Raw genomic sequence first — 16,213 nt, 5'->3', positions numbered from 1 at the left:
GTTCAAGTTTAGTCCATGGTGACTTTCTGGAGGCAGCTGTTACTCATGGCCACAGCAGGCACCTGGAAAGTTTTGGTGAAGGCAACCTTGTGTGTCAAGTGAGGAGACATCTTGGCTGCTGCCTCTGCAAGGCCAGCAGCAAGGGCACCTTGGCTTGGTCCCAGGAGTAATCGAGCTTTGGTGGCAGTTAGCTGTGTTGTGCTCCCCAGACTTACCCTGAGAGCAACAAATCGTGTTTGTTCTTGGGAGGCAAAGTCTGCATCTTGCCATGCTGCGTCTGAGAGTGAGTCATGCTTCGCCTGTTGGGAGGACGAGTTGCTGACGTGGTGGGTGAAGCTGCCTTGTAATGTGCCCCTGCCTTCAGGTCTGAAGGACTGTGGTAAGAAGGGGCTGCTGCGGGAAGGGCTGTCCTGGTCTTTTTTTTCCTGGGAAGAAGGGAGCCATGGGGCAAGCTGGGACGCAGCTGAGGCCAGTTGTTTGTTTGCTGCCTGCTTAAAGAGGAGACAGTGGTGTTTAGACTTTCCAGCTGGGAAGGCTCTTTGAAGACTCCCTTGAGGAAAAACTGTTGCACTTAGTTGGTTATTTTCAGCCTTTGGGGTTTTTAGTCTATAGATTTTGTCTCTGGGACTCCTTTTTTTTTTTGTCCGACCCATTCGTGAAGGGACACAGATCTGTGGTATTGAGGAGAGGTTGTGCTCATGGGGACATAGTTACATGGCTTTAGGAGCTGCTTTTCTAGCCTTGGCTCAGGGTCGAAGACCAGAATTCCCACATGTAGAGAGAAGAAAACAATGCAACCCACAGTGCTAATGTGTTAGTAAAAAGGCTTGTCTGACTGCTACCAACTTTGACTGGCAGGGAGGAGGAAGGGAGGAGAGAGGTTTTAAAAAAAACTTTCTATTTGATATTTTTTCCTAGGCAGGGGTGGCCAGTTTGGCATCTAGGTCACTGACTGTTCCTGTAGAAGAGTCTGGCAGTCTTTTCTGAGATGCTCGTGCGCCTCTGTGGTTTGTTCCAGACTTTTGGAAGTCCTCGGGAAGAAGGTGTTTGGGCTAGATCTGTGCCATCATTCTCCATGGAAATTCCAGTCATGTTTAGGGGAGTTACAAACTTTGTAAAAACAGTCTCCCTCCTGCTGCTCACATACCATGGGAAATTCTTGGCAACCCGACAGATAGCTAAATAAAACCGCTGGCAGGCAGGGGTCCACGAGCCCTGCACGGGCAGGGACAGCGTGCCAGAGACATGGCTGTGGGGAGCATCACCTCTGACGTGAACAGGTCTTTGCACTGTGCTGGGTCATGAAGCAGGTTGCATTCAGTGCACATCACAGTTTGGGGACAATAGTTTTAAGAGCTAGGCTGGCACCAGTGTTTCCAGTTCTGTAACTCTGCTACAGATTATGGATTGTAATATTCAGGCTATTGGATTTGGGTATTATTCTTTTTCTTTTCTGTAGGAAAGAGGAACTTATGTACAAGAACATCTCCAAAATAACCATAACTGGCTTGCAGAGCTCAAAGTTAGACTGTGAGTTTTATGGTTGCCCATGAAAACTTAATTCGTCTGGGAGGGCGTAAGCACCTAAGCTTTTGACTATGTGCTCACTACTGCTTTTTCTAATAGTGTCTCTGCCTCTTTGGCCCAGCCTAGGACAGAATTAAGGTGCTCTGGCAACTGTTAATATGGCATTTGCCTAGTTACAAATTACCAATGGCCTTTTAACACCTGTTTTCAAAATACCAAATGTTAACAAGTACTGCAAATAGTATTACTAGTCCCTAGTACTTCCAAGCCTTTTGCCTGGATGAGCCTAAGATCACTTTACAGAGGAGTTTGGTATTCTGCAAGCAGGCAGAGAAACAGCAGAGAAAGTGATTTGCCAGAGACAACCAGCGGATGAGTGGCAGAGAGCGCAAGTCTCTGGGCTTGCAGCCCAGTCCCTGTCTGCTGGGCATAGCCTTACGCTGTTGGATTGCATTTTTGTTCCCTGTGAAAGAAAGCAGAAAACAAATGCAGAGAAATGGGAGAGGAAGAATTGTTAAAAGCTGAAGGTTTCTTAAGGTATAACTGATGTATTAACTTCACATATGTTTGGTTAGCTATTTGAGACTTAGTAAGTGTTCCTCTTCTCAGGGGAGAAGTCCTGAGCCTTGATGGAGCAATGCTGATTAATATGGAGTCTTACCATTCCTGGAATCTTTAGATAAAATGCTGTTAAAATTGGGAAGAATCAGGCAGAGGTGATTTCGGGAGCCTTGAATTCATCTCCAGCGTGTCAGTCAGGTTGGCTGAGTTCAGGGGAGCTTGTTGATAGTGTGGTTTGCTCCGTTCTCTTGCCGTGGTAAGAGGGCAAACCTTGTGTGCAAGGTTTGCTTTCAAAAGAAAACTTTTTTGAGGACCATGACAAGCAAGATGTAGTTTAAAAGCAGATAGTGCTCACAGGCGGTACTAGGCATGAGTGTGAAGTTTGCTCTGTTAGACTGTTAGCATGCCTCCAGCCAGTTTTTCTGTGGTGTGCAGGAAAACAAAACGAAAAAGCAGTTCCACTAAAACAACCCAGTTCAAATGCTCCACTTGCTTTCCTTCCTAGCGGTTGTTACTATGGCAATTCAGTGACATTTGCTGGAGGTTGGAAGACCACTCATGGTTGTTTTCTGGTAGATCCCATTCTTTCTGTCTCCATCTCCTGCTTTTCTGTACATGCAATTCTGTTTAAGAGGCAAAACTGGATTTCTTGCTGTTTCTCAAAAGCAGATCCCTGTGCTCATGCTGCCAGCAGGTTTCTCCTACACAGCTCTTCAGTGTACTCCACCATTGGGGAGATGCCTGAGAGCACAGCAGATAAATCCTGTCTGTAAGCCCAGAACGTCCTTTGCCTGGCAGTGCCTCACAGCCTCCTTCACTCGTGCCTTACATTCTAGCATAAACAGCAGCAACTTTCGTAGTACATTTATGCTTGCTGTGGCCAGCCCCATAGGTTGAAAACTCCTGGGCCAGATCCCACAAAATCGCAAGACTGATCCCAAGTAACACAACCTGTTTTTGCTTTGTGTCTGTTGGCCTTTCTGTTGTGTTGGAACGCCTTTTTCCTCTTTGCAAATAATTTTTTAAAATTAGTATTACCATCTCACAAGTGATGATATTTACCAGGTACTTCAGACCGCCCTGTGGTGTTATCAGGTTGCAGGAGGGGCAAAAAGTGGTCTTTGGATGTTGTGTGATGATGTTATGTCACCTCCACACACCCCCATGAGCGGCTCTTCCCAGACCATCGTGGTGTGAAGTTTTTCTGGAGTGGATGGGAAGTTCTGGCACTAAAGAGAGAGTGTCCTGCCTGAACCTTTCCTGGAAGGAGGCGGGAGCCTCTCCATGTTGCCTTTTGAAGGGGACAGAGAAGTGACTATTTACTGGAAAAAATGGATTTACCAGAGCCCGTAATAGTCCTGTGACTGACCATGGCAGAGGCAGGTATGTGGGAACTGGCAGAACCAAGGATGAGCAGCAGCAGCCCCTGTGTGCCTAGATGTAGCGAAGCATTTATGCCTCAGTGCAAGATATGTTTTAGTTTGTGATTATATCCCAACTCCTGGTAGCTGTCTGTAATTCTCATCAGATTGGTGATGGGTCAGGAGGTGCATCTTTTGAAAATTAAATATAACTGCGCTGTCGTCTGTGAGCTTTATTTTCTTCTTCCCCATTCATAGTAGTATCATACTTGCTTACTGTGTGTTAGATTGTACTTGAATGCTGGGCTAAGATAGGAGATTTGGTGGTAGGGGGGACACTAACTTTCATCTGGGTCTGAGGATGTTGTAGGCTGCAAACAGAATGTTTTTCTTTTCAGTTTCTCAGCTAGATGCATTCAAACCCATCACCTGTGTACAGGACAGCATCCATGAGGAGTGTGTGTCTCCACTGTATGACATTATTTAGTTACAAGAAGGAAAAAAGAAAATTGCATTTTTTTTTTCCAAAATGGAATACATAGTAAATATTTCACAATCCCATAAATAAAAATTTATTGGCCTGATCTTTTAAAAACATATTTCCCTTTGGGCTCTGACTAATCATGAGAAAGCCCAACCTAAGAGGGAATTTATTTGAAAAAGCAGTGAAAGGTTAGAAGCAAGGATGTGGGCTGGAATATGCCTTGCAAACGTTAACTGTGGAGACATAGTGCTAATGCCTTGCATGTGCAAAAACATTTTGAGGGTTGTGAATTTAAACCATGAAATTAATATATTCAAAATTAAGGTTTTCTTTCCCAGACCTTACACATATGGTGATTTTAATGTTCTTATTAGTGATGGAAAGATAGTAAGTGGTGTGCTGGTGTTAATTGAAGGTTAAGGAAGAACCTTTAGCATCTCCATTTCCTGATTAATTTTAAATATTCAAATTTGCAACCTTAATGTTTCCTTAAAGTAAATTTTAGCTTTTGATTTCCTTTTACTTTTTCGGGGGTAACAGCAGAAAATGGAAGGTTCCACTGTTGTGCTTGGTAAAACTTACTAATGCCTTACACAATTAAAAGCCTGATGTAAGTGATGTATGTGTGCGTGCACACCCACGTACACATGCCAAAGTGAATGGTTAGTCATTTACAAATTTGTGATTAATTTTTCCAGTGTTCTTATTTAATAATTCTCTTGCTCCTTGGGAGCGGATTTTATTTTTCTAATGTGTTTGCATTTCAAGTAGGTAAAGTCTCTTTAGATTCCCATTTGCCTAACAAGTAGATGAATATGTTCATCTTCAAATTTAAATGACCAATGGGCTGAGACCAAGAATGATAAATTTCGGTGCAGGAGGAGGACATTAAGAAAATGATAAGGAACTTAGTTCTGGGATCTACAGTGTGAAGAAATTTTGACCTTAAGGCCTGAGATATGTTCCTTCAGTGCTGTAGTTGTTGCCTTTCACAAAAGCATATTACTCTGCAACTCTGGGGCTGGGGTCATTCGTTCTCCCCTGGAACAAGACTTTTTTGGCAAGGTGCAGTGCTGTCCCTTGTACCTTAACACAGGTTACTCCTGTCTTGCTCTTACCTTCTCCTTCTCTGAGCACATTGCAGGACTGGAATGGGAGAGAGTTTGTCACTGCAATTTCTCAGGTTTTCTGTAACATGGGAGATCTATTTCCCTTTGCCTTCCTCTGCTGCTGTTTGCTAGTTCTGACCCAGTGCCTTCACATTACAGAACCAACGTCTTTTTTGAGGCTGGGTGAAGTAGATAACAGCTCCCAGACCTGTTTTTTAATAGGGTAAATTTGAAGTTGTTCTTCTGACATAATTGTTATACTAAGGGTTCTTTCTGGATCTTCCCATTTCTGGTATCCTATTGGGTGTCTTGCCTTACAACCACGTAAGGTGTGCTCAGGAGCATGACACACATGCTGGAGGTTTTGATGTTCGTGCAAGTCCTGCATTTCCATAGCTCTGGAAAGGACCAGTTGCTCTGTATGTAGTTTTAATCTAAGGTTAGAGAAAAGGAGGCTTTCCAGTTGTCTATAACTGTGATCAGAAAACTGCTAATATACCCATAAAAATTAAATTTCTGCCCCTTTCCCAGATACTGACCAAATAGACCGTGTTTACAGAAATCTGGATATTAATACTTTGCAACATATCTCTTACAGAGTTCCTAGGCAGCAAAATTGATGGAGAAATATATTTATTCTAATAAAAAAGGGTAAGAATTTTAGTAATCCCAGACTGTTCCAATCATCCATCAGTTTGTCCTGAAAATGCCAGGAGAGCTTTACTGAAGATAGAAACACATTCCTCCACCGTTCTTTAAGAAGGGATACGCTTCCTATCTTCCAACATGGTTTGAAATTTAGCAAGAGAAAAAGTGTACAAACAGCAATACCATTAATTATTCTAAATTCTTCTTTCAGCCTGAACCTTTCTCTGCTGAGCTGCATGTTGGCATTTCACAATAAACCTGAATAGCACACAAAAACCCCAAACACTTTGAGTATTTTTTTTATTTCTTGAAAACTGTATCCCAATCATTTGTAAGCCCAGAAAACAATCAAAAAGATGCAGCAGTCTGTACTGTTGAGTAATCCAGCTTGTCTCACCACAGTTCTCAGTATTTTCATTTCTAAGGATCTTTATAACCACGAAAGGCAGAGCAATACAAGGGTTACCTTCTTAAGATCTCTTCCTTTCAACCTAAGCAAAAAGGTTAGAGTTCTTGATTATCTTGGCTGATTGTAGAGAGGAGGGTTCTGCATCCTTCCTAGTTTATTTTAATTTGGTTTTGTTCTTTATGAAGGTTTATGGAGCCAGGATCTCTTCTTTAGTGCTGCTTAGTCATTTAGCTATCACTTTTCCTTTCTGCTTTGGAAACTAGGCAGTGATACACCCTGTGCATTCCCATCTGGAAATCACAGTAAGATCAAAATTTCTAGTCAAGGACAAATGAGTAGGAAAAAGTCAAGATGAGGCTTGCTTTTCCTTTATGAAACTCTCAGTGCTACATCATTTAATCTGAACAGTTGTGAAGTAGATAAAGTAGTGTATGTTCCCAGCCAAACCATTTTGATTCCAAAAGGAGGTTAAAATAAAATGGCCTTTATTGTGTGTTGTGCATAACTCCATAATGTGGGCTGAACTGAGGTTTTTTCTGCTTAAAATGGAGATTCAGCATCCTTGTTGATGTAAAACATAAATCTTATTCCATCAACAAGTTAGGTATGTACAAGTACACCTATTTTTTTAATTATGCAAGATTAATGCTGTTCATTGTCAAATTGCTGGCTATAGCATATTAAATCTTTCTTTTCAACATTTTTTATCTTGCACTTAGTAACAATTTGAATAAAAAAGAATCCAACACTGCCCTGAAGTGACACCAGAATGAAAAGTATGAAACTAGATCTGCTGGTGTTATATTGTGTGGTGTGTCTGAATTGTGCTGTGGAGTCTGAATATCCTGGTTCATAATGCTGATTTTGGGGATAATGGTAAAACGCTGTAATATTTTCACGTTAAATCGCTGATATTTGCCGTCTGTATGGACTCGACTTTAACATACTTTTAACTGTGGGAGAAGGAAATTTATTGATGTGTAACATCCTGAGAATGCCTGGGAAATCTTTTATCTCTTAACGTCCAGTGAGTAGTACCCAAAACATCTTTTCCCCAAAATGTTTTAAAAAAAATACAGTATGTGACCATCAGACTATTATGAACAAGGCGGCTGTCTTTCAGAAATTAATTCAGGATATTCCCCTCTGTATGGAATTTCCTGCTAGTCTGGCATCAAGTTTCCAAACCTGGAGGGATTACATACAACCCTGGATGGTCTGCATTTAAATCTCCATCATGCTGATACACTCAGCTGACACATGGTTTGGATAAAGTATCACAGAATTCATAGAATTCACTGGCCACCTACTTGAAAGCAGCTTAAAAAACGCTGTAAGGTGAAGTCAATCCTGTAGCTATTGAATGCATCGGCAACAGCTCTTCTTAGCAGCTGGGACTAAGCTCTGAAATGCTTCAGCGAGAAACTGAGCACAAGCCTGTGGCTCCATGCCCTCTCACCTGTCATTTAGCCCCTTACCAACCCAAAGGTGAGCTAACATCTTGCACCATTTTCTGGTCATTTCAAGGGATTTGGCCCCTTTGTGTGAGAGTTTGGGATTACCTTTTTCTTGGCTTGGTAATTTGCAGCCTGAGGAGCCCCCTTTGCGAAGCATGGGAAGCACCATGCTAGGTTAAGCCAGTGTGTGCCCACACGTCTCCTGGGTTCCTGACAAAGGCCAAATGTTTGTGGAAGGGAAGTAAATGATCATGAGATGAGTGATCTTGGAATAGTTTGCCTACAGGGGAAGTTTTTTCCTAACCCCCACTTAGGAGCTGGCTTGTGCCTTTGTGTGTGAGGGTTTCTGTCCTTTCCAAATTTCTGGATTTTGTTATTATTTAATCCTTACTAATGTAACTCTGGATACTTTAATCTTCTTAAGGGGTTGCTGCTGACTTTGGGCTCAGTCCTGCTCCCTTTTCAAGTAATTTTGCCATTAGACACCTTTAAGTTGAGCTCTGATGTAGATTGCAGCTGATTTTACTGGCAGCTCTCTACTTGGCTGTAAAACGCAGGTGTAAAGCTCGTAACTTCTGTGCAAGAACACAGTTTGAATGAGGAGTAGATGGAGGTCTACAGGCAGTAAGCTCTATGTCTGCAAACTTGCATTTTAGCCCTCCCCACTGCCAGTCCAGCATCTAGAAGGAAGCCCCAAAAGATGCCAAAGGATTAGGTCAAAGGAATTGTCCATGAATCTGCGTGGGAAATATCCTGCTAGTTTAGGAAGCCATAAATATGTTCCTTTCCATCTAGGTGCTTCTCTGGCTGCGGAAGGGGAGAAGAAGCCTCTCTCCAGAGCTGTCTTTGTGCTGCCCTGGGTGGAATCCACAGAAGCAAGTGAGGGTCCCAGATGTTTTTGCTCCCTGCTTTATTGTAAGGAAGCAGTAGCTGCACTCTGGGTCTTCTAGGGAGGCTGCTCAGGTAGTCTGTGTGCTGGACACCCCTCGGAAAGGTGTTTCCCAGTGACAAGCACGTGGCATATATCTCAAAAAATGCCAGCCTTTCCTGTTTCTTTGCATCAGGTGGTTTAGTCACGGTGGCTTTGGCTTTTACTGAACAGCGTTGGAGTTGCTTATGGTTCCCTTCAGTGAGGCAGACATCCCAGGAAAGATGATGCTTTTTTCAGGTACTGCTACACAGCCATTCACCAGCTCCAGCCCTCTGTGTTTATCACCAGCAGGACTCGTAAGGACTCCAGCATCTGCCTGCAGATTTTCAGGAGACAGTTAAGGAATGTGAAACTGAGCATCACAGCATCTCATGGACTGTCCCACGATCCACTGGCCGTGGCTGGAGGGACAATGCTGATACTTCGTTGTCACATAAGCCTCGCCCGGAAAGCCTGTTTTGGGGGGAGAAATGCCACAACCTCAAAGAGAGAGCTGACAGATAAATGTCTTGCAGCAGGCTTAGCTGTAAGAAATCCAGCCCCCCTCCCCTTTCAGAGATGCTGCTGGACTTTCTGAACTGTTTGGAAAACTTTGTTTCCTGAGGTGAGCCAGGAACGTGGAATTCCTGGAATTTGGTCCTTCCTTTGCCGTTCTTGTAGTGTAAAGGTGCCATCCTGACCATGGAGCAGGACAAGTAATGCTGTAGCTACTGTCCAGACTTCCTCTTTTTCTTTTTAATTTTGCTGCTTTTTTGCTGACTGGGAGCTGGAACACTGCTGGATTTTAGGAATAATTCATCAGGCTGTTGCAATCTATTTACATTCAGCAGTTTCGTCCTTCCACGTTTGGAGGCTGTCCCTACTAGACAGCTATTTCTGCAGTGCTCTATCAGAGCAGGATCACTTAGCGTTCAAGAGTATCTGGAAAGTGTCTAGTTGCCATGAGAGCTCCTCTATCAAGTAGCTTTTGTGGCTTCTTCCATTTGAAAGGTTAGTATGAATTCTGGGTCAGGTGAAAATTGTTCTTCGCCTTTGAGAAGTCCTGAAGAAGCTCCCGCAGCCTGCTGTGTGGAGACCCCATCATTCTGGACTCTTAATGGGATGTGCTGTCATTGCAGGGATGTAATCTCTATGATGTATGTAACTGTTTCCAAGTCGGGTTTCTGTGATGCTGCGCAGAGCTCTTTGAGCCCAGTGGAAACTAGTTTGTACACAGTTTTTGTGGTCTCGGATTCCTGCACTTATAAGGGCGGGTTAAGTGATCTGTATTTTTAGCTTGTCATACAGAAGTCCTGACCTTTCAACAAATTTCTGATTGCTATCGTTCCCTTCCTGGGTTTCTAGAGCAAAATCGACTGAGGCCCTGGGCCAAGTGCCCTAAGGAAAGAAGCCTCTTCTTCTGCCTGCCACTGTTGGGCATGTGTTCTCTGCCCTCCCTCTTTCCTGCCGAAATGAAATACATGCTTTTTTTTCTGCTGAATATTTGAAGCAAAACAACAGAAAATCTCAAAATATTTAACGCAGCATCTGGGAAGAAAGGTAACCTGGTTGATCATCCGAAGGGCAGGGTATTTCAGCAGCTATAAGTCATTGCTGAACACAGACTGCATGACAGGAGCCAGCCGGCAGCAGCCCCTGGAGACAGGCAGAAAAGAGCAGCATGTTCCCTGTCTAACTGGAGGTGCACTTGCAAGCAAAGTAGTCAAAAATGCTTTCAGGTCCTGTGGAGTTATTTCTTGGGATCCTTGAAAAACCTGTCTGTTTGCCATCTCAGTATGTCAGCCCTTTATATCTGAGGAACTGCCTTGTCACAAGGCTGTTGCTTGCCTTTTTTTCTAGTAAGGTGTGATGCTGTATTTTGGTGCATGTATTTCACGAGATTAAATGTGGGCTGACTAAGGATATGAGGCCATTACTCCTTAGACCTCTTTCTGGAATCTCTGCTCCCTTTGGAAAGACTCATGAGCGTGAAGGAGGAATTATATTTTCTGGAGTTTTTAACTAGATGTCTTTTAAGCATTTTGAAACTCTAGGTTTGCAGCAGTGTAATACAGTGATTTAAGCTTCCAGCAAGGATGCGTTCTGCAGGACTGTTGCCTGAATACCAGTAAACGACAGCACTGAACCTCTGTGCTAGTGGGCTAATTAGTATCTTTCCCTGTATTTTCCCTTAAGTCCTAATAGTGCCTGTGGTATGCTTTGCTTTTGGTGGAGCTGCACTGTGTTAATGTCTACCTGGTGATAGGTGAGCGCTTGAATCTGAGCAGACTTGCTTCAGTAGCATTGGTTTGGCTGTGTGGTACCATCTCTTCAGAGGTTATGGGATGGGGGTTTCAGTATGGGCTTGCAGGCACACCTGAGCACTTGGAGTCCCTTGTAGCTCTTCCATATGTTATTGCATATATTGGGTATGGTGCGCCAGCTGGAATCTACTGTGGTGTAGTAGTTACAACCCAGAGCAGGAAAAGTGGTAGCGTACAGGCTAATTCTGCTCAGTGACTTTCTTGCTAAGAAGAAAGCTGTTGCTGCTGGGAACAGCATTGGAAGTATTCGATGGCTGTCAGCAAAGACAGCTTTATTGGGTAAGAAGGAAGAAGTCTGGCACTTGGGTGCAGTCCTGGAAGAGTGACCATTGTTGAGAGAGGGTAAAGCTTAGCTACAGATCAGCAGTCTCCTGATACTTTCTTAATTCTCTGTAAACCTCCTCGTCTCTGAGGTTCACTGGGTGTTACCGCCTTGAAAGAGTCGAGGAAGACATTAGTACCAAGACCAGGTGGAAAATACTCTTAATTCTCATAACAACTTGTTTCACTATAATCTCTGGAGGTTATTCTTCCTTAGGGAAGACAGTCCCCTAACGAAACAAGCAAAACCCTATTCTCTTGGGGTCCCTTTTTATCATGTTTTCATTTTCCCCACACTGCCTAGGGAAGGAAGTGGTCATACCCAGCATGCGCTACTCAAGTCTCCGCTGTTAACAGTGAGATCCTCACAGTCTTTCCTAAGTTACAGAAACTACAACTAGCCATGACTGTTTGAGCCTGTGAGATGGTGTGCCTAGCGTTTAGTTTTATTCTTTTCTAACAAGTCTCCTTATTTATTGAGCACTTTTCTTCCAAACTACGGCCATAATAGTTTTCTTCCTCCAAATGGAGGTATTGAAAGGGCTTGGTATTTGGTACTCCTTTGAAGGATTAGTCTTCAGTTCAACTACTGCATGGCCCATTACACTTCAAAAAGGAGGTTGGTTTCTTGTCTTTGGGATGCCCAGCGATGTGGGACTGATTACTGATGACATGTTATGAATTTTCTCTGCTAATAATTGACTCTATGTTTTTTTGCAACAGATGCACAGATATTCACTAGCAGTCATTAGATTGTTGTCAAAAAGGATCCAGGGTAGACTGAGACCCTCAGCGCTGTTGTATGACTACACAAGAAGACTGCATAAGATTATATAATGAAACAGTTAAATGTGACCCACCAGTGCTTTTATCACTTGAATGTTCTCGCAGTCATGTTTTGCTTCTCCTCCAGCTCTTCCTCAAGCAGGGCACTGTCTGAAGCAGTGAATCCTTTTCATCTCTGTATATATGGCTGGGCTCTGTCTCGCTTGTTCAGCCTAGACTTTTTAAAATCCCTTAGCTCTAGCTTAGCATTGCTGTGGTCTGATTAAGATACAAGTATTTTTTGATAGCAGAAGTAAAGTTCCAGTGCCCGGCTGTTTAACACCTTTTATATTTGGCATTTTTCTCTTATAGATCACCATAGCCTCTACTTTCATTCTGCCAAGCAGAATGAAGGGTGGAAAAGTGATTCTTCATTTAGTGTTGAAACCCCATGTGCTGATGGACTGCAGTAGTGAACCCAAGTGAGCAATTAGACTGTACCAATGCATACTAGCTTAAAATATTTCTTTCTTTTAAAAATAAAATTACTGAGAAGTAAAATAAAAGCTTACTTAATGTGCATACTCTGATGTGTTTGAACACGGTGTGGAAGAGGTAAAAACAAGGCTTTAACTTTGCTAATCGTATGGATACATGAATACAACCAACTGAGCTACTGCAGCGGAGCTTACTGAATGGCAGCTCATCTGTGGAGTCGTGGTAGCTGATGTGTACACTCCTAGCTTGCTCCTGTCGTGAAGTAAAACACATTAGTTTCAAGATCCTTTGGGGCTACACAAGCTGATGTGTTTTACTTTGTTTGCAACGGGCTGGTAGCACGCAACCCATTGGCCACTGTGGTCGCCTGACAAGTACAGTACTGCAAGTTGCAGTGGGGTGACTACTTATGGGTGCCAGTCTGTACCCCGAGGTGTATGTCAGACATCAGAAGACGGAAAAGCCCCACCAAGCTGTCGAGTGACATTTTCTTCTTACACTGATCTGAAGGCTGAGCCAGACATTCATTGTCCCCAGTCAGACCAAAAGGAATTCATAAGCATCTTGAACTTTTCTGCATCTGTCTGTCTTCCTCACACAGCTGTGGTGAAGGGGGTCTGTTGTTGCTGGGGTGAAGGGAGGGGGTCTAGGGTACAAACATATATGAAACCAGGCTCCATCAGTCCTCCTGTTCATTGAGCACCTTACCGTCCTGCGTGGTTTGGATTGTTGGTTCTCTTTGGTTTTGTTTGTTACAACGTGCCCATAGAGGATCTTGGATGCAGTTAGTAATCAGTAATCAGCAGCAGTGAGAACCCAGTGTGGTATGAGCGTGTAGGCACATCCAGTCCATGTTGTAGTTGGCGTATTAAGACTTTGACTTCTAACAGCTCATACGTTGACTCTGTGTTTAGTTCTGCCAGTTTGTCCCCATCCTGACTGGTACTTGCCTGCTGTAGCCCTGAACTTCCAAAGGAGGTTTCAGCAGTGCGTGCTGCTCTGTGTCTTCATTGCTGTGAGGTCTTATGGAGGCTGTACTGGAGAGCAGAGCTGCCTGAATAGGAAATAACAAATCAGCCATATAGCGTGGGGCACGCGGGGGTCATTGTGAAGCAGTGGTTGTCTGTGTGCCTTAGAGATTTGACAGAGCATGTGGGATGAATGTAACTGCATGTGGGTGTCTGACTGAGCAGCGCTGTCTGGAGTGCTTGCCTTTTACCTCAACGTTTCTAAAGTGGCCTGTTTTCTTCTTCCTACAGACAATTTTAGGTACACGTGTGACATATGTGGGAAAAAATATAAATATTATAGCTGCTTCCAAGAGCACAGAGACCTACATGCCGTGGATGGTGAGTACTGTTTTCACGCTCAGACACCCAAACTAGAACGAGAAATCGTTGGGGAAGGTTCTGCAGGACCGTGCGGCCCGTGATGTACAGGACATTGCACAGCATAGCTCGCTCGCTTTTGTCAGTGGAGGCACAGTTCACAGGCACTGCAGGAAGAAGTTTGCTGCTCTTGATTCTCTTTGCGTGCATCAAAATAACACCCTCTGCTGGGACCTGTGGTCCTTGCAGTCCTCCTGTCTGTATTAAGGTTCATGGTTAGGATGGATATGCTAGAACTGAGTGCCTCAAGGTAAATTGTCAGTCTGGCTACTCGCTGGGCAAGAGTTGGTTGCCTCTTGGTTTCTGACTTCACAGGATTGTTCCCAACATGCTCCTCTGTGAGCAACCACATTTCAGAGTTGAGAAATGTTGTTTCGTTCTTGTTAATCACTGTGGTAGTGAACTGATGCAGTTGTCAGTGGACCTTACAGGCCAATTTTTCCTTTGTGCATGTAGATGTGGCCTAGGCTGGTGATACTCAGAAAGAAGCAGACACCCTCCTGCAGAAGCAGTGTTTCTTTTTTCTACACTGGGGGAAATCCAAGCAACAACATACTGTCTTTGGCTTGCCCCTTGCTTACTGGGCATCCAAAGCTCCTCAACTCAGAGCCCACAGATACTCCAAACCCTCACTGTGTATGCTACAAGCCTCTTGGTATTGCTCCTCACTTGGCCAAGGAGGGAGCCCTCGCAGAGATCTAGAAAGAGACTGCTTGGAAAGCAGAAGATTTTGAATGGCTGGACTGAGAAAAGCAAGTTGTTTTTCACAATAAGTGGTGTCCAAAAAAATTGCTGTTTTTAACTGGAACGTGTGGACATCTGAACGTGCTCTAAGAACAGCGTTCTCTTGCAATGCACCACTGCAAGCTCCCTTCCTCCCATGGGAAGCCAAAATTAAATTACTGGGACTAAAAGTCCCTGTGAGATGGACGTGTCTGCTTCTGTCAGAAATGTGTCTTCATAGCTATGGTTCAGGGCGCTCTGCCTAGGGTTATGAGAGGGCTTTGGAAGCAGCTTCCACTTGCGTCTTGCCAGGACACTGTTTGTCCCAGTTCCTCCAAGGGGCTGGTTGTGTCTTAGCAAGCACAAGCGTGAGGCAGCTGTGCATCTGAACTTCACGTGGGGCTGTGTCAGTGTCAGAACAAAGGCCTTGAGGATCTGTGTATATTAGGGCTGGGCATGCTCATATAGTTCCTGTGTGGATGCTGCTGGGAAGAGGAGGGACTGGGGCACAAAGCCTGGTTTATTCTGTGGGGCTGAAATATGCTGAAGCGGTACGTGAAATACAGGAGGAAAACAAGGCCATTTAAGAGGATTTAATTTCTGTTTTGTTTCTTCCCCTCCTTCTTCTATTCTATGTTAGTTTTTAGTGTGGAAGGGGCCCCAGAAAACCGGGCAGGTAAGCCGAGATCCTTCGTGTGCTTTATTTCACAAATCTTTTCAAACGTTCAGTAATTCAGGCACAGCAGGTCCGATTCTACACTTGTAAGAGTCAAGGGAGTTTTGTCACTGATTGCAGCAGGAGAGGAGCATCCTCTCTCCCTCCCCCAACGTGTACAGCCAGTAGGTTGATGCCCAGCCCTAGTAGATACCAGGCTTTTGTTGTACATACAATTGATCAGGCTTTTGAAAATCAAAGAAGCAGGTGTTTCATGTCTCTGGTGATTTAGTGAATTGTTCAAGGCATAAATTAAATTATTGTATAAAATGGGTTGGGTTCTGATCTGTTGCTAGCTGTGCTGTTAGATGGTAGAAAGTCACTGGTCAGTATTTGTTAGCTGACTTGCTTGCCAACTGCATTACCGTGCCCGCATTGAGACAGTATAACATCATTAGATAGGAGATGCACTGGAAGAAAATCAGAAAATACGAATCAGGCTTTGCAATGTGTTTGTTCAGTCTTTCTCTGTATTTTTTAAACATTATATACCTACGAGGCATGTTCCTGGGCTGGAAGGGGAGGGGTAATATCTGCCTGGGGCACCTGAGGAGGAGGAGGGACAAGTCAGACAGAGGGGTCATTGGGTTTATAATTCCTGTCTTGAAATCTTGTTACAGATCGAAATACCATTACAGATGCAGGAGCATTCTGTGCCCATGCAGCTGTAGAAGGAAAGCCTGAGGGTGTTATCAGCTCTCTTGCTGGTTCTGTTCTTTTGCAGACCCCTATGACCAGGCCGTCATAGCAGCAGATGAAGTGAAGGAGGAGGAGCCAGAGCCATTCCAGAAGATTGGTCCAAGTATGAGTTATTATTCAACTTCAAATGTGAAAGAGACAGTACAAGGGTTTCAAAGCTGGCATTCGCTGGAGTACCTCTAGGAAAACCAGAAAACACTGTGTTACGCAGAGGTGTTGGGACCTTAGAGGTGCCGAAAGATATGTTTAGATTCAAATGAACACCAAACACCAGCAGCCCTGGGCCTAAGAAATGCAGCTTTGTCACGTTCTCT

The 16,213-nt window shown here is 43.9% G+C and overlaps 1 protein-coding gene across 6 annotated transcripts in view; it reads left to right on the top strand.

The window, feature by feature from the left end:
* Positions 1–16,213, top strand: part of ZNF618 (zinc finger protein 618) — a 164,229-nt gene that overhangs the window by 103,147 nt on the left and 44,869 nt on the right. For 4 of the 6 annotated variants that reach the window (XM_075170231.1, XM_075170230.1, XM_075170229.1 and 1 more), the window contains 3 exons: positions 13,634–13,723; positions 15,126–15,161; positions 15,925–16,002. In XM_075170231.1, the coding sequence (XP_075026332.1) occupies positions 13,634–13,723; positions 15,126–15,161; positions 15,925–16,002 (204 nt within the window). Of the gene's footprint in view, positions 1–8,351; positions 8,436–13,633; positions 13,724–15,125; positions 15,162–15,924; positions 16,003–16,213 lie in introns of all 6 variants that reach the window. The other 2 variants (XM_075170226.1, XM_075170227.1) reach the window with 2 other exon arrangements.

Source organism: Calonectris borealis, chromosome 21 (assembly GCF_964195595.1).
Source record: "Calonectris borealis chromosome 21, bCalBor7.hap1.2, whole genome shotgun sequence".
Classification (NCBI taxonomy): domain Eukaryota; kingdom Metazoa; phylum Chordata; class Aves; order Procellariiformes; family Procellariidae; genus Calonectris; species Calonectris borealis.
The sequence above is the reverse complement of the archived record's forward strand: the minus strand, read 5'-3'. Positions and strand labels throughout refer to the sequence as shown.